General features: G+C 36.6%; 1 protein-coding gene across 2 annotated transcripts; it reads right to left on the reverse strand.

Annotated features, from left to right (window-relative positions):
• Window positions 1–783: 783 nt before the first annotated feature.
• On the reverse strand, window positions 784–15,846 carry LOC112553534 (transmembrane 9 superfamily member 3-like). Of its 2 annotated transcripts, none has more exons than XM_025220819.1 (15): window positions 15,625–15,845; window positions 14,736–14,931; window positions 14,215–14,337; window positions 13,331–13,491; window positions 12,676–12,753; window positions 12,147–12,278; window positions 11,849–12,015; window positions 11,488–11,582; window positions 9,900–10,030; window positions 9,480–9,619; window positions 8,959–9,027; window positions 8,500–8,646; window positions 7,879–7,962; window positions 7,306–7,382; window positions 784–6,347 (listed from the first exon to the last, which is right to left on the reverse strand). In XM_025220819.1, the coding sequence occupies exons 1-15, from the start codon at window positions 15,790–15,792 to the stop codon at window positions 6,280–6,282; spliced, it is 1,836 nt and encodes a 611-aa protein (XP_025076604.1). In that variant the 5' UTR covers window positions 15,793–15,845; the 3' UTR covers window positions 784–6,279. The 2 variants fall into 2 exon arrangements, with proteins under 2 accessions (XP_025076604.1, XP_025076594.1); XM_025220809.1 differs by lacking the exon at window positions 784–6,347 and adding an exon at window positions 6,423–6,538 and having other exon boundaries at window positions 15,625–15,846.
• Between the last annotated feature and the right edge of the window lie 555 nt (window positions 15,847–16,401).

Consider the following 16,401-nt stretch of genomic DNA (forward strand, 5'->3'; position numbering starts at 1 on the left):
ATCAGACGGAAGTTGCGTCATATGCTATTTTTAAACAAACCTGGGCCTTGCAGTGTTTCCTGTAACTTCACTGCACGGTGAGTTTACTCACCCCACGGCTAGACACCATCACTAGCATTAATGATTAATCCTTTGAATGGTGATCATTATTTTGTGGGACTTCTGTCCTCCATTCACCATTTGTGTGTGATTTAAAAACTTAAATGGTAGCGAGTGTGACACGGAACCCTGGCTACCCACCCGTTTGTCTTCTTGCACCCCGTCTGGCGAGTGACTGCGCGTTTTTTCCTGTTTGTGTGCAACTATCGGTGTCTGTTTCTGTATGCTGCAGATTTTGCTATTACTGCTCAGTCATGCCGAAAAGGCGTTTCCAAGTTCCAACAGTTGGCAAAGTATGGTGCACACGTTAGAGTCCAAGAGATTAGAAGCCCAGCACACCTGTACATGGTAGAATATCAGCAAGATGATAGCAGTTAAGAAATAAATTTAGAATAATGATGAACATAGTTGCCTACCTTTTCTGTTGAATGTTTAGCTTTCCTTGCCAGAGTATTCCGATACACACAGGGTGTGTGTGCGCGCGTTTGGAGGTAGGCTGGATGGAGAGAGTTGTGTTGTAAGGAAAGGACGGGGCAGGAGAATGAGAGCTAGGTACGTTTTCATCTACTCGCGTGACTGTGTCGATGCCAGTGCTTGACACCACCATCATCACCACCACCACACACATACTTTTGCCATCTCTGTACTACTCCTATACCAATCACAATATGGAAGAAAAAGTTGTTTAAAAGACTTTATTGGTTCTTAACATATTACAAGTTAACAATCATTATTTTCAGGCTTCACACAGGCATGCACGCACGCGATCACGTCCACTCCGATTCCATGAAAATGACAAGAAATGTACACGTCGTATGAGGGCAATGACGACGTCCTCACCAGCACTACAACCTCTGGAACCCAAGCCTACGTTTCCTTCCGGTAGGGGTGGTGGAGTGGGGTAGAAAGACCAAGACAAGAAAACCCTGCATCTTCCATGCTGCAGGTGCAGTTGCCGTGTGGCCCACAGCAGCACGTCGCGTCTACGACCGCGTGACACCTCCTAGCAGCCAGCAGGTGCCGTGAGCTCGCCAGACCAAGCCTCGCTGTCTGTTCGCCAGTCGAGTTTTCACAAACAAGCTTATGTTACGTCACATCCCAACGAGAATCTCATCTGTTACCTGGCCTCCAGGCTTATGACTGTCATGCTGCCAAGATTCCTCTAAACGAGCATTCGGCCATGGCAAGACGCTTTAGCCATTTGACCCTGGACAGCTGAGATCGCACACACACAAAACGTTGTCACCATAAATCATCCATGATGTGAATAAATGCTAAAACTTCCTGGAAATGGCCGTCAGTAAACAATCGCAGAAAAGCGCCACTGGAGGTTTAACAACAAAGATTTAACATAAAAAATAAAAGGTGATGAGAACAAACTCTGAAACTGCTGCAAGGGTAACTGAAACTAGTAGCTATTTCCAGGATTGGCGGTTTGCTTCCTTTGGTGTCAGAAGCTACAGAATGAGCTACCGCGAAAAACTTTGCAATGCCCCGAGTAAAAGCAAACGTGTGCGAATTTGTTACGGAGATACCTGTTTGTGCCACCTACATACCCTACTGTGAAGCGCGCTACACTTTAACAAGGACTGAAGATTTCTACAACAAAAGCATGGTACACAGATGTTGAAAGCCTGGCAGCCCGCACTATAGGTGTAGGTACACGATATTTCGTTCCTTGTGCAAGACTGTAACCCCTTCCCAAAGAACCAAAAGATAATCACAAAAAAAAGAAGAAGTGGGAAAGCAGATCACCAAAGTATCTTTTCCCACCCCATCAAGATACGATGAAATACACCCGCATCTGGACCGACACCTGCGAACCGTTCCTAGTGAACAAGTTTGCGAGAAATACCACCACTGCCGTGTTCACACTTCCTTGCAGCCGACGAGCCCTTATAAGTACTCCTCCTCTTCTCTTTCCGTTTGCTGACATCCGCCAGCTGCTTTCTCGACTCTAGAATATTGTCAACCATACCGGAAAGCAAATTTCTACACATATTATGTAATATAAATAAGATGGCAAACACAACATATTCCCCCACTTTTTATGATCAACTCAAAAGCTTATTTACATGCATTTCTTTCAAAACACTTATTAGAAAAAAGGTAAATAAAGTTAACGGTACTATAATTTTAAACTGCTTGCCTCCTTTACTGGTATTTTTATTAATCATACAACCCAGTTACACTTCGTTCGAATGGACGAAGTTGGTTATGGGCTGTTAACTTCGATACTTAAAGCCAACCAATTTCTTCTTTAATTCCTTAACTACTACTATAGAATATGTACAAAAATGAGTAACTTCCTGCCTGACAGTCTTTAGTGCCGTGCGGGTTTTACAGCACGTTGCAGACAGCCCCGACAAGCATTCTGGAGAAGCATAAAGGGTTGATATTGCTTGGTTTGGCTACAGATTTTAAATGATTCTCTATAAATAACAATTTTCATAATCACAAACGTTGATGGATGACAGAACTATCTTGGAAATTATTTGCCTCATCTTTCAGCACTCAAAGAGCTTATCTACACAATTCACGTATATTACACGTCCGTCGCTTACAGCCCACTATTCAAGCATTTGAAAGTGTGGACCACAGTACTCACATCCATAATAACACTTCCTGTCAAGTTTGACACAGAGCATACCATCAAGAGTGCATCACTGTAGTGAAATAGCTGCGAAATGCAACAGGAAAGATATACGTGTATATATACACGTATATACACATATCAGAAAGAGAGAAAGCTGAGAGACCAAAAGATTGAGACCGGCACCTAAGTCTTCCGTCAACCACAGGCAGTATATGCCACAATACTAGCTGAAAGTTAACAGAAACCTGTAAACAAGTTCATACCACGTATATCACGAAAATTCACCCAAGCATTCATATCAAAGAACGAGCTCCAATGTTTAGAAAAAAATGTTTAAATACAATGCACCCACCAACAAGAGACGATAATTCAATGGAATCTGGCAGTTGGCCAACTTAACTCTTCATCCATTCTATCAACCATTAATCACAAGAAGTCAGAAAAATTTCAACCAGCATGAAACTAATTTTTTTTAAACCCTATATAAAGTGCTCTTGAAGTCTACATGTGCCACCATAGTGAGCTCACATTCACACCCTCTGCCATATTTACAACACTCATTTGATGCAATCACACTCACAGTGTCAACACACGAAAATGTTGCTTCCCTCTAAACATGATGACCTTTCACCCACAGTTTGTCATATGGTCAATGGACACAAGCTGATGAAATTAGGTCAAAATGTTGCCACATACAAACATGTACAGCTGAACTCAGATCACACTTTTCCCACAGACTGAAAAAGAAAGTTGAAAAAGGTGTGTAATTTGTACAGGGACATGACAGAAACCCCAATAATGCTACACAGGGTACAGAAATTATTTTCATGCTAGCCTAAAATGATCAATTTGCATTCACTGCTACAGTGCAACCCATTATGAACTTAAATGATCGACACAACAGAATCCATCCCCAAACATTTAAAAAAAAAAAAAACAACAGCTGAACACAAAATAAGCCATAAAGACTACCATCTGTGACCTTCCTTTTAACCAGTGCATTTAAAGCTCTGCACAACTACCCATGCAAACAAGTCACTCCTTCATGCTTTGTCAATCAAAGACATCAATAATTTTACAATCTCTCTTTGAAAAGTCATGTTCCTTAAGACATTCTGCCAAAGTTTTTCCCTCTTTCAGTTTGCATGAATTTTTGGTTGACATATGAAGACATTTTATAACCATGAATCTGTCAAAAACCGATGCCTCATGTTTCCTAATAAAGATCAAAACAAGTTAGCTACAAAACAAACATTTTTTCTTGCGATTTAAATCATCTGCAGCAACAATGTCTGTTCAACTTTAAAGCTTGAGGGATGTCGTTTTGAAATATAAAAACTGCATTAAGCTTTGAAAGCGTATTACAGTTACTGTTGAATTGCCTTGTTGGAACTGCAGTATGTCTTTGCAGCATTTAACCATGCCGTTTCAAATTTTCCTTTAAAGTAAGGAAATGGGGTGATAACATTCTGAAGAAAAAACTGGATTCCTTAAAATTGAAAAAAAAATGAAATATGCAAAGAGGCCTGTGTAATGCATGTGCATTGTGAGGGTACACGCAATATAAACTCAAAACAGATGAAATGACATCTACCTTTGTATGGAGTTAAGCAATATTTCTTTTTCCTCAGTAATACGCATTTCTTACAATGAGCAGGACTAATGATATGGCGACGGATAAAATAACACAATCCAAATATGAAATATAACTGATGCAATATAAGAATTTTTTTGTATGCAAACTATCCATGACAAAGGAGTGTGCCATACTATGTGATCAGCAGAACAGAACTTTCTCTCTACATGCATTCACACACATACACGCATTATATTTCTTTTCAATGGAAGCAAAACACTAGAAATGGCTCACCTTATCTGGGATAACAGAACAACCAGATCGGCATACTAACAATTTAACAAACCTAAACACTGAAGACTTTCTTTCTCATTCATTTCTCTTCATTTTATAAGGAAGGTAACAAGAAAAATGATGTCTCTGTACTGTAAGAATAGAAAGTATAGAAAGTTCTCAACATTGTTGGGAAAAGCACTTTCCTTAAAAAAAAATTTTTTACAGCTTAGGCAACATAAGCTTGCAAGCCTGAACCAGGAAATTTTGAGAACTAAAGTGAAATATACAAAAGATATACAGCTTGCAGCATTAATCAATGATCACATCCTGACAGCCGACAAAAGTGCTCACACAGTCACAGACACTGGATGTTACAAAACAAAGATTGCATCCTTAGGAAAATGTGGCAAAGGATGACAGGAAAGAAAAATGTTCCAAAAACTCTTCATATGCACAACTCGTTACAAGAGACCCTTCACTTTTATAAGTATTTCTCTACAAAGTGCAGCAGGCAGTGTACAGAAACTCTGTGATGTCAGTCCAGTCTGAACATGTTCTTCCCACTGCTAGATAATGTTAAAAACTTGAAATGGCATACTGAGTGAAACAATAAAATCAACCTTTCATGAAAAACAATAGCAGCACACCTTTATAGCTCAGTTTTCTGCCTGGTAAGCTCAGTGTGTGTGCTCTACATGAAGACACATCACAAAATCAAACATGAAGGGAGACATCCATGATTTGAATCTAACATTTGAATCGAACACAGAGAAATCTTTCTTCCCCAGCCCAGATGCAAAACCAAGATTAAAGAGATTGCCCAATCACATGCTCTCTATATCAAAAATCATCATGATGATAGCTGGGTTCTACACCCACCCACTCCTACCAACCTGTCTGCCCTTTATTTAAAGATCTACTATAACTACTAGGAATCGTTTCAGAAATGTATTAAATGTTATCGAAGCACCATGTGACAAAATAATAGTGGACTTTGAGACAAGACTAAAATAAACCTAGAAATAAAGTCCCTCATAATCCCCTTTTATACCTGCCACTTCACAGCAAAAAACTAAGGGTGATACAGCAAACATAATAAAAATTCCTTTCCTGTGCAAATGGCCAATACCAGTGCACCTACACGGTTATTTAATAAAATAGTACTGGCAAAGAGCCTAAAAAAAAAAAAAAAGAGAGAAGAAAGATATCTTTACCACATTAGCTGGGTAACAATTTCAATCGCCTCAGCTTCTTTGGATCCCTATGTTCAAACAAAGTTCATGTCTAAAAGAGAGCCATCCAAACAGTGTACTTTTCCAACCATCAGGCTGATTTGAGAAACCTTCACCTCATGAACAAAGTGCATACAGCAAGTCTCATTCATCCTTAGCTGACTGTACACATCAAGATGTGGTAGTGACAAGTATCATAAAAATAAGTGATACAGAGGATCCAACGGCTTTGTCCACCTGACACAACAGTGTAAATCACAATGATGGCATGCCGACAGCTGTCCCTTTCTGTCCCGGTGTCAATTGCAAGTAACCAGGGCACCACATCTAGACGGCACTTCAATGACAGCAGATACACGAAACTAAGGCTGACAAGCCATAAAGGATGCTTTCCAATGCAGACTGATAAAAGCAGGTACAGTAGCACCTTCCCTCAAATGTGATACCAGTGGTAACACAGTGCTCCACAGTCTATTTTGTGGACAAACAGTTCTGGGTATTTAGTCGATCTTTACAGTGGAGTAGATTTTGCGAACAAACAAGCTGGTTCCTGAGTAGCCAATGGTACCTGCATATGAGGAAAAAAGAAAGTTCTGAGACTTGCATTACATTTTAAAGTCAACATTTTATTATTCTGACCCTCTTTTCTCCTCTTACATTAACTCTGCCTCTTTTGTTGCCTAAAGAATCCCCCTCTATTTAACTTCAATGCCACGATTTTGTGAACAAACAATCTGGTTCCTGAGTAGCCAATGGTACCTGCATATGAGGAAAAAAGAAAGTTCTGAGACTTGCATTACATTTAAAAGTCAGCATTTTTATCATTCTGATCCTCTTTTCTACTCTTCGATTAACTCTGCACCTTTTGTCGCCAAAAGAGTTCCCCTCGACAACATCATCCTGAATTAAGATTCTGTCTTGGAAACTCTGCTTTACCTTCATATTGCTTTATTTGCAGTCTCAACCTAATCTCAAATCCACCCTACCCCCATCCACTCTACTCATATAATTCACCATTACCTCCAACAGTTAAATTTGTTGCATTTTATTCATCCCCTAAATAATAAGTTTAGAAATATCAACTGAATATTTGCATATTTTAATATCATTGTAATCATTTGACATAACAAAGCACATCACACCAAAAATCCTCAAAGATCAAGCACAAATGTGGCAAGACATGGTTATTCTTTGAGATAACTGTATGCCAACTGTTAAACTCCCCAAAGATAAAGAAAATGTAAATGTTTCATTATTCAACAAGATGATAAAACAAGATAAAGGACAGCAAACTTTGCAATGCCCAGAGGGCAAGAATGCCCTGTAAACTAAAAGACTTTCTGGCATAACAATCTCAAGATTACTTCCCTTGTCAGCGGTCCAAAACTGTGGGGTTTTTTTTTTTTTGCAAAGATTATAAAAGATAAAAGTAATAATAATAGCAAAATATCAGTGCCAGCATGTACCCCAGACTGCTTCGAAAGCCTATAAAAATATGTCTGCAAACAGACTAGAAAGTGACATACCACACATGATTCCAAGGGCTAAGCTGAAGAGAGCCATGTAGCCAAAGTAAAATGCCGTTTGAAAGAATCCATACATTCTGAAAGAAAAAAACAAATCCACTACTTTTAACAAATCTTAAATCCCCATGCTTTGCCAAGATATTTTTACTTATCAAGAAATCATTAAAAAGATAGCATAATTAAATTCAGCCACAAATTTAAAACTAAAATCTTGTTAATTTTTATGAAAGAATCTCAAACATTAATAATATAGCTATTATTGGGGATTAAAGAAATGAATGTCACTTCAATTGATATGCAGCATGTCAGATTTAGAGCAATCAATGTAAGTGACCAAGGCCCAAACATGAGTGATTTTTCAGCATTGGTCTGAGAAATTTGGTGAGGATAGCTATGAAAAATGAATTTAACAATTTAACATCAAAATATTTTTCAGCAAAAACCTATTTGAACTATATGTATTATTCATCAAAGTACCTAAATCTGTTATCTTAAACTCAGCCAAGGCACCCAAAACAGCTATTTTCTGGAGCCAACTCTATCCTTAAATGCTCCAATGATAATATCACTTACTTTGTTTTGAAGAAGAAATAGTAGAAGGAATACATGTACACATAGCCAGCTGTAGAGCCTGCTGCAAGGAAACTTGTCCACTGCCTATAGCAAATAAAACATTTCTCATCAAATGTAAATAAATCACTTTTATGAACTTTATCCTTAAAATAGTAACTCCTTAACTTGGGTTCAGGGATTCTTGCTCAGCGGGGACAGCCACTGTGTGAATTTGACCATACATGACTAAACAGAAAGGCACAAATCTTTAAACTCAAAGCATTTCATTACCAAACCACTGTGTGCTTCCTGAATTAGTTAAGAAGACAATGAAAATGTAGAGGTTTGTATATATTCAGCTATTTTAAAATCTAAAACACACATTATGCAAAACCAAAATCACATGGCAAGATAAAAAGTAGAGAGACTGTTAGGACAGAAGGAAGTACTAGTGGCCATCTATCCTGGAATTGCACACATCAAGATTAACAACATTCATAGCCTAAGAGAATGTTAAAAAGAGCCCAATTAAAAAAATAATTTTAAAAAAGTATACTGACAAAAGGAGTGCTGATATATCCACACACATATATCTACATGTATTAACATCTAGCCACCCATCCAACTAGATGGAGTACTTGCCAGCGATAATCCTCTGCATTGAGGAGGAAGTAGGTGCAGACAATGGTGACACACACAGTGACCACAGTTAGAATGAGAAAGACCAGTAGCATAAAGCCGTACACGTAGTAGATCTTGTAGGCCCAGAAAGATGTAAAGATGAAATACCTGTAATGTTCAGCAAACTATCAATCATCAAATGTCATTTATTATGTCCTAAGTTATGTTAGGAACAACTGGTAATTCATGAGCAAAATGCTTCCATTTAACACCACATTCTTCATATTAGCAGAAGAGCATGCAAAGAATATGAATAATTTTACCACTTTTGAGGAAACAAATAGAAAATACGTTGCAACACTAGCCAACAATATCAAAAATGCTCTTTGGGGAATGCTATTTTGATGAATAGGTTGTAGTGGTGAGGAACAGCAAAAGAATATCTTAAAATATATACATATGTGTGTGAAAGGTACTCACATCTCAATAAAAATTGACCCAAAAGGAAGCACTCCACCCAACACTGTAATGACAGCAGGCTCCATGAACCTGAAAGCACAACTGCACCATGAATAGTTTGCTGACACCAAATCTTCTTCACATCACGTCAACTCTTAGATAATATGTCTTTGATATAAGCTAAACCCTATTTTTGACATTTCAGTTCCTCGCCATTAATCTGCAAAGTTGCAGGCAGCAAAAACCTGGCATCAAAACCATATAAACAGTATATGACCATGTTACACAGTCTGACCGAACATGACACCTACACCATGTACAACTTGTGAACATATCTCAAGTTTATGTTTGCCATTTACTGGTACTGGTGTTTCTTTGTTGACTGTTGGTCTGTTTGTAGTATTTCATGCACATCGCATTGAGCTCTTCACCACTTGGGAAATGCACTCTACAAATTCCATTATTACTACTACTTTCTTGGGTTCAGTTAGACAGCAAGAGAGCATATTCAACCTAGCACTTATTATCTGCAGTTTGCTCACCATTTTTTCTCAGGAATGGGACGAGGCACAGCATTGATGCGACATGGGTAGTTGGGTGTGCCAGCTAAGTTTCGCCCCAGCACAGTTCCAACAAGAGTCAATGGAAGGATCACAAAAATGCAAATGCACGTCACAGCCACCTGTGAAAAGTAATGCTCATAATGATATTCCTCCTGCTAAAAATTTGAATCTAATATACTTACGAGAGCTACCAAAAGTAATGAAAATGAGAAAACTGTAAGAAATGGGAAGTCCCAAACCGAGGAAACAAGTCATATCTCTTACTTTTGATATCACTTGATTCTCCTCAAAATAATTTCTTTTTAAGCATTCATGATAGTTTCGAAGCTACTATAAAGTTATTTACTGATATTCCAATGAGCACCAACAAAGAAACAAGCTTTGAATCAGAAGACATACCATGGAACCAAAGGGAATGGCCCTTGAAGCATGGTAGTAGATGGCAATGAAGTTTATAAAAAAGGCTGTGCCACACACCATGGCTGGCAGCAGGAAGGCACTTAAAAGCATCTGCCGAATCCATACTTTACCTACATAAAACAAACAAAAGAAGTTTTTTAATGGCAAGAAATAAACTGCGAGTTTTATGATCCAACTGGAACTAACTACATTATCAGATAACAAAACATAATTTTATACTTTATCAATAAACAAGTTAAGAACTACTGATAAAAGTTGTTGGAGTAGTTTAACAGACCTGAGGTCAGATCACTATTCTAAAAGTGAAAATCTATGTTTTGAATATCTTCAAGGGGTTTTATGATAGAATGATAAAATACCATGTAAGCAGCGAAAAAAAATGTCCTTGGCATCGACAATGAAAATTATGATTTAAATCAACATTTATATTAGAAACATACAAAATGCCTATAATTTAGTTTAATAAAAATTACAAAAAGTAACAAAAAAGTTCTAATTTTTTGTAAGTAGTTACATATATCATATACCAAAACCCTTGAAGTTTCTGTATACCACGGACAATGATCTAAAGGATCTAAAAACTGTTTTTCTATCTCATGAGGTCTAGGAGATATTAGCAATTAAATATGTTACCCACACACATACACCCACCTACACACACATCAACTCTACAAACGGATATTTTTTTTTTTCTAAATAGCAATTGCTGCTAAAATATGCTCATTCCAGGATATCCTTTTATGACTTATGTTTATCCATTTCTATATTAAACTGCAAACTTTTAATGGAAGCCTGTCTTAAGATCTTTTATTCTGCATTCAGGCAGAAGCCAAACACCGGAAGTTGAGAAATTCAAGTTCAAGGTTTTAAGTTGCACCAGAAAACTTCAAATTAAAAAAACTGGTGGCATTTATAAGCTACAATAACCACCCAACCATGTAATTTAAGTTAAACCTAGCTTCACCCTCACAGCTTTCTTGCTCAGCAACTGTTAGCATTTTTTTTCATCTTCCCTTTTATTTCTCTCTGCTTTTCACATTCAGGCATAAACTGCTTAGCCACATCAAATTCAGAATTGTTTCACTAAAAATCAATACAAACTTGCTTTACTTAAGTGATTAATTATTTATCATCATAATATTAATAAGAGGTTAACAATCGATTTCACTCAATACCCAACATAAATGCTGCAGGCTGGAGGAATAACTCTAAAAATGTCTAAAATGTCATAAAACAAGTGTACATTGTGTATTAGTGTTTAGGGAATGTGGGAAAAAAGCGAAAGCATCTGGGATTTGTTGAATAGAATTTATGGTTGGTCATGCCATTGTCTTTCATTATTATAATCTGAATCTTTTAAAGATTGTTAGCTTTTCAAAACAGATGAAAGTTTTTACTATCAGCATTTTACAAAATTAATCAGGTACAATGAAATACAACCATAAAAATTTTGGGGTCACATGTAAGGGGGGTTTACAGTTTTACAAATGTCTTGGCATTCACTAAAATAAGACAGTTTGTGTGCACCAAGCTGTGAGACGTAGCTTTTATCATTCATAATTCTTACCGCCCATTCTTGCATACAGGCTGCCCCCAAAATATCCATTGACAGGTGAGGTAGCTGCATATACAAATATTGCTGTGCTTAAAAGAGATCCTCTCCTGCAAGCATAGGGGAGGGGAAAAAAAAAATCAAAGTCATGTCACATACCAAACAGAACATTAAGTCATAATTTTATTTTGAAATAACTTCTTGTCACCCCACAAAAAAAATATATATCTCCAAGAAAAATACACTCCCTTTCCCTTTCAGTCTAACTTACAAATGCTGGCACTTGTCAAACTACTCTAAAGTTTTATGAACTATGCAGATAACATTTGAAAGCAAAAACCTAGAATCGCTATACCTATACCACTGGAAGACTTACTCCGTATACAATTCTCCAATGATAGCAAAGATGATGACACAGAGCGACACAATGGAGATGTGGTAACCAGTGCCAACCAATGCTGAAAAAAGCATGGCATGTGATGCAGGACGAAAGACATCTCCATGAACCTGTTTCCAGCCATACTCATCTCCCAAGTCTTTCTCCTGTAGAGAGAGCCTAATCATTAGAATCAAATCCTTCAATAAACACTCAAACATACATCGATGATGGGTTTACAGTTCAGAACTAAAATATGTATGTGACCATTAAAAAGAAAAAATATGTGAAATCTGACCATGTCATCAAGATCATCTTCTTTGCTGTAACGGGCATAGTCTTTACGCAAAGTACGCATCAGGATCATGCTGACTAGACCCACCAAGAAGATAACCATCATAAAGGAGTTGAAAATGCTGAACCAATGGATCTGCTCAAAGAAAAACCATGTACTTTCAATATAACTTTTATAAGGCATTAAGAAACTCTAATGTATAGGAGACTATTAAAAAAATAAATAAATAAAAAACTGATAACTTCAAGAACTAAAATAACATAGACAGTTTGATACTAGTAACTGTTCACAATTATTAACCTGAACCAGTCTCACTCTATAATGTTAGCATTTTTTAATTCCTGCTGGCAGAAGCTGTTATACCTTAATCTGTTCTAATTCAGATAATCCACTAGTTCAACAGTTCAGTCCTGTTATCAAAACAATATAGCAGGTTTAGATCCTTATACAATGAACTGAACTCAATATCAAACCCAACAATCAATAAAAACACTTTAAAAGTAGAGAGGATGGGAAAGATGGTAAGACTTACCCTATGCTGAAAGAAGTTAGGGTCTAAATACTTGTCAAAACGGTTCTCAAACTTCACCTGAGATGGGTGCCATTTGACCTTCAAAGAAGTCATAGGTGATTCAATTTCATGCCACTGATTACTTAATTAATTTACCTTAACTAAAGCAGTTCATATTTTCAATAATTATTAATTTAGTTACTCAGACATAGCAGCCTGCTTAATACATCTATGCACAGACATGGTCTTAGCTCTCGTCTGGAAAAAACAGAAAAACTTCCATACGGAGGTTAGGCCCTTTTAAATGACTTAATAGTCACACATCACTTTGTGAATGTAGCTACCTTCATAAGATAAAAAGTTATATTGCTTGTATTAAAATTCTAGGTACCACAGAAAAAACAAAAATGTTTTCTTCAACTATAACTTTAGCTTCACATTTTTAACCTTAATAGGACTGAAGTATGCAATAAGGATCTAACTTCAGGGTGTTTAAATAAAAACCACTCTGGCCTGTGTAGACCATACAGCAAATCAAACATAGGATTGCATAGGATTTTTCTCGTCATATATATTTTAGGGGTTTCTTGTCTAAGTTTGCTTATGATCAGTCAAACATGACTGAAAACACTGGTTTAGGAAACCATAAGAAAAATGGTGAATGAATCTCAAATACCTCATAGGAAAAAGGTATTTTGATGTTTGGTGCTAGTTTGACTTTGGACTCTGAAGTAAGGTTGACATCCACAATCTGTTTGTTATTGACACCAATGTCGAACTTTTTGTGTGTCCAGATATAAAAGTCATCACTGCTTTCTTCAAATTCTCCAACAATTCCTGTGAAAATGCAAAAGTGCATTTACAGTAAGACTGAAATTGTCCTGTCAACACACTGAATCATTTTAAAACAAGGTCATATGCATATATTACAAAAATATCTTGATCATATCTTACATTGCAATATCAGTATAAATATAATTAATAGAAGCCTATCACTACCAAATGGAACAATAAAGTCAACAACACTTCAAGAAACAAAACTTAAAAGTTGACACCAGTTTAAAATCTGGCTGTAAACAAACAGTTGAAGTTGGGAAAATATTACTTTGTTCAGTTCATCTTTTTTGCAGTACGGTTACAACATCATCGTGTGTTTATGAATTACATTAAGCCATGAACTTTAACACTTGTCCATTTACCATACACTTATTCTGCATCACATTACAAAAATGTCATCACTCTCACTAGAAACAAGTGAAATATTTGTATGTCCCAAGAAAAGTACAAAACAGTGCTGGAAACCAAATTGGAAATGATAAGAGAACACATCTATAAAATCGAAAAACTTTATGATCACATATCCTCTTCTTACTATTCCTTTTCACCACAAGTGTAGCATAGGGCCGCAATCCTATACTATCTGGATTCTTTATTTATTTTTTTTTTTGTGCAATAATATACTGATAAATATCTTTGTACACTTTGCACTATGGTCTAGTAAACCAGTAAATGAATAATAAATGACTTGTACTGGCTTTCTTCAAGAGAAAAAGAACACACCCCATATAGGCAGGTCATCAATGTACATCTGATACCAATAATGACTTTTTACAGCATATACAAATGCCTGGTATTTGTCCTCTGTAAGGTCCACTGTGCAGTACTCTGTGCGATCCAAGTCACCTACAAAGACAATGGAAATATAAAAGATACACTAAGCACTAAGTTAAAGAAACACAAATGATAACTGGACAGCTGCAACACTTCAAGAAACATAAATATTTTAACAATGGACCTGGCACCCTTTGTCCCTTCCTTATCCAGAAAAAAAATTAAAAAAGAGATCATGACAGATGACATGTTTTCCAGGGAGGCCAATTACAGTGACTTCATTATGAATATAGTAAATGGAATGTTTGTTCTGAATATAGTAAATGGAATGTTTGTTCTGAACTATACTAAATTATTTATCATAAAATCACTTCCTCTGAAAGTATTATATATCATTTTACTCTAGCAGACACTTAAAAATTAATTTACAATGTTAGCATTAGCAAGATGACAGTAAGTTAAGACAATACCTTTGAAATCAATGTCCAAACCACTGAATTCAAGCTCCACACCCAGCAAGGCTTCACCAAGAGTTTCATGATAATGGCCTATACTTTCTTTTGGTCCACGACAGAAAGGTAGTGAGAAATATTCATAAGTTTCTTGTCTGTTGTGGTACGGACCCACTGTGTTCATCCACAAAACCACTTCTTCCCCATCTTCATACTGTCAGTGAGACAATGGGAAAAAGGAAAAAGTCAAATTATACTGTAAAAAACTGTAAACATAAACTGTATATCATTCAGGTGTATCATCCATACAGTATTCAATCTTTATCCAAGCATCTCAAAAACATAGAAATCTCAATTTTTGTCAACATATCACATTATAATGGGTTAAACAGTTTTGACATTAACTGTCAACTATACGGAAAATCTGGTAAAGTTCTTTTTCTGAATCCCAGTGCTTAGTTTCAAAAGAATGCAGGTGTTGTGTGTAATCTAAAGGTGAAACGTTGTATCTTTTATTTCTTCTTATTGAATCGAATCCACCAATCTTTTACTGTTCACTACTTTTACGGATAAATTATCTATCATCTACTATTTTAATGAGAAAAACACAATGAAATCTTAAGGACCACTAAAACACATATAAGAAAAGCAATATCAACTCAACCGGTAGACTTCTTTTTTTTATTATTATTATGAAGATTCGTCAACTGCGATGAATAAAGGAAGTGTAAATTGAAACTATTCTTCAATACTTTAAAATGTGTTATTCATCAATATTCAAATAAAACTTGATCTTTTCAACAAGAACTGTGTTTAAAACGTCTGATCAGTACGATGTCAACTTTTACAAGAACCGTTATGTTTGGAAGTCAAGGTAAATGCCGGACGACAGAAGGTACACACTCACAGAATGATCGTGTTCGTCGCAGCCAACCCTTGAAATCAACACAAGTAACACACAAAGGATTCTTGAAATATTTTGGAACATATTGCAATGGTGAAACCTTCCTCTAAGGCAAGGACCTAATCGATGATTAGAGATTTGACAACGTCGCTGGTTGCCACTTAGCGTCATAAAATGGCCGCTTCCATAGGCCACGTATACTCCACAAGAGGGCGTACGCAGGGGACGCTATTCTAGTGGCTGGTTGTCAGGCTCAGACAACAACTGACAACGTCACCAGGCCTGCCACATGGCATGGAGGGTCCTACTTCTGCTGGCATATTTCATGTTTTTAAAAGCATTTTGACACTGAACTAGCAAATTTGTCAAAAGCCGAACAAGTTAGTAATAGTATTTGTGAAGGCATTATCACAGGAGTGTGTGCATGAGGTGGTTGGTGTGTGTGTACCAAAGTGAATCTTTTTGAGAATTAATTATCTTTTCTAAATATTATTAAAGTTTTCATATTTATATATTATGTGTGCTGCTTTGGTTGGTTGGCTATTCTGTGAAACAAATCTATAAAGACAGTCTTTAGGTATCAGGTAGTTTATTTTATTAAACCACAATCGGTATGATATTGAATTATATTGAATCTTATCGATCATGACCCATATCTGTGTAAGTAGCAAAAATATCATCAGCAACAAAGAGGACAGAAAATATATGAGTCCTTTGGCGAAAAACAAGGGTCTAATATGTTTTTCTGTGGGATCCATATGTTTCTGGTATTCTTCGGTG

Source organism: Pomacea canaliculata, linkage group LG1 (assembly GCF_003073045.1).
Source record: "Pomacea canaliculata isolate SZHN2017 linkage group LG1, ASM307304v1, whole genome shotgun sequence".
Taxonomy (NCBI): domain Eukaryota; kingdom Metazoa; phylum Mollusca; class Gastropoda; order Architaenioglossa; family Ampullariidae; genus Pomacea; species Pomacea canaliculata.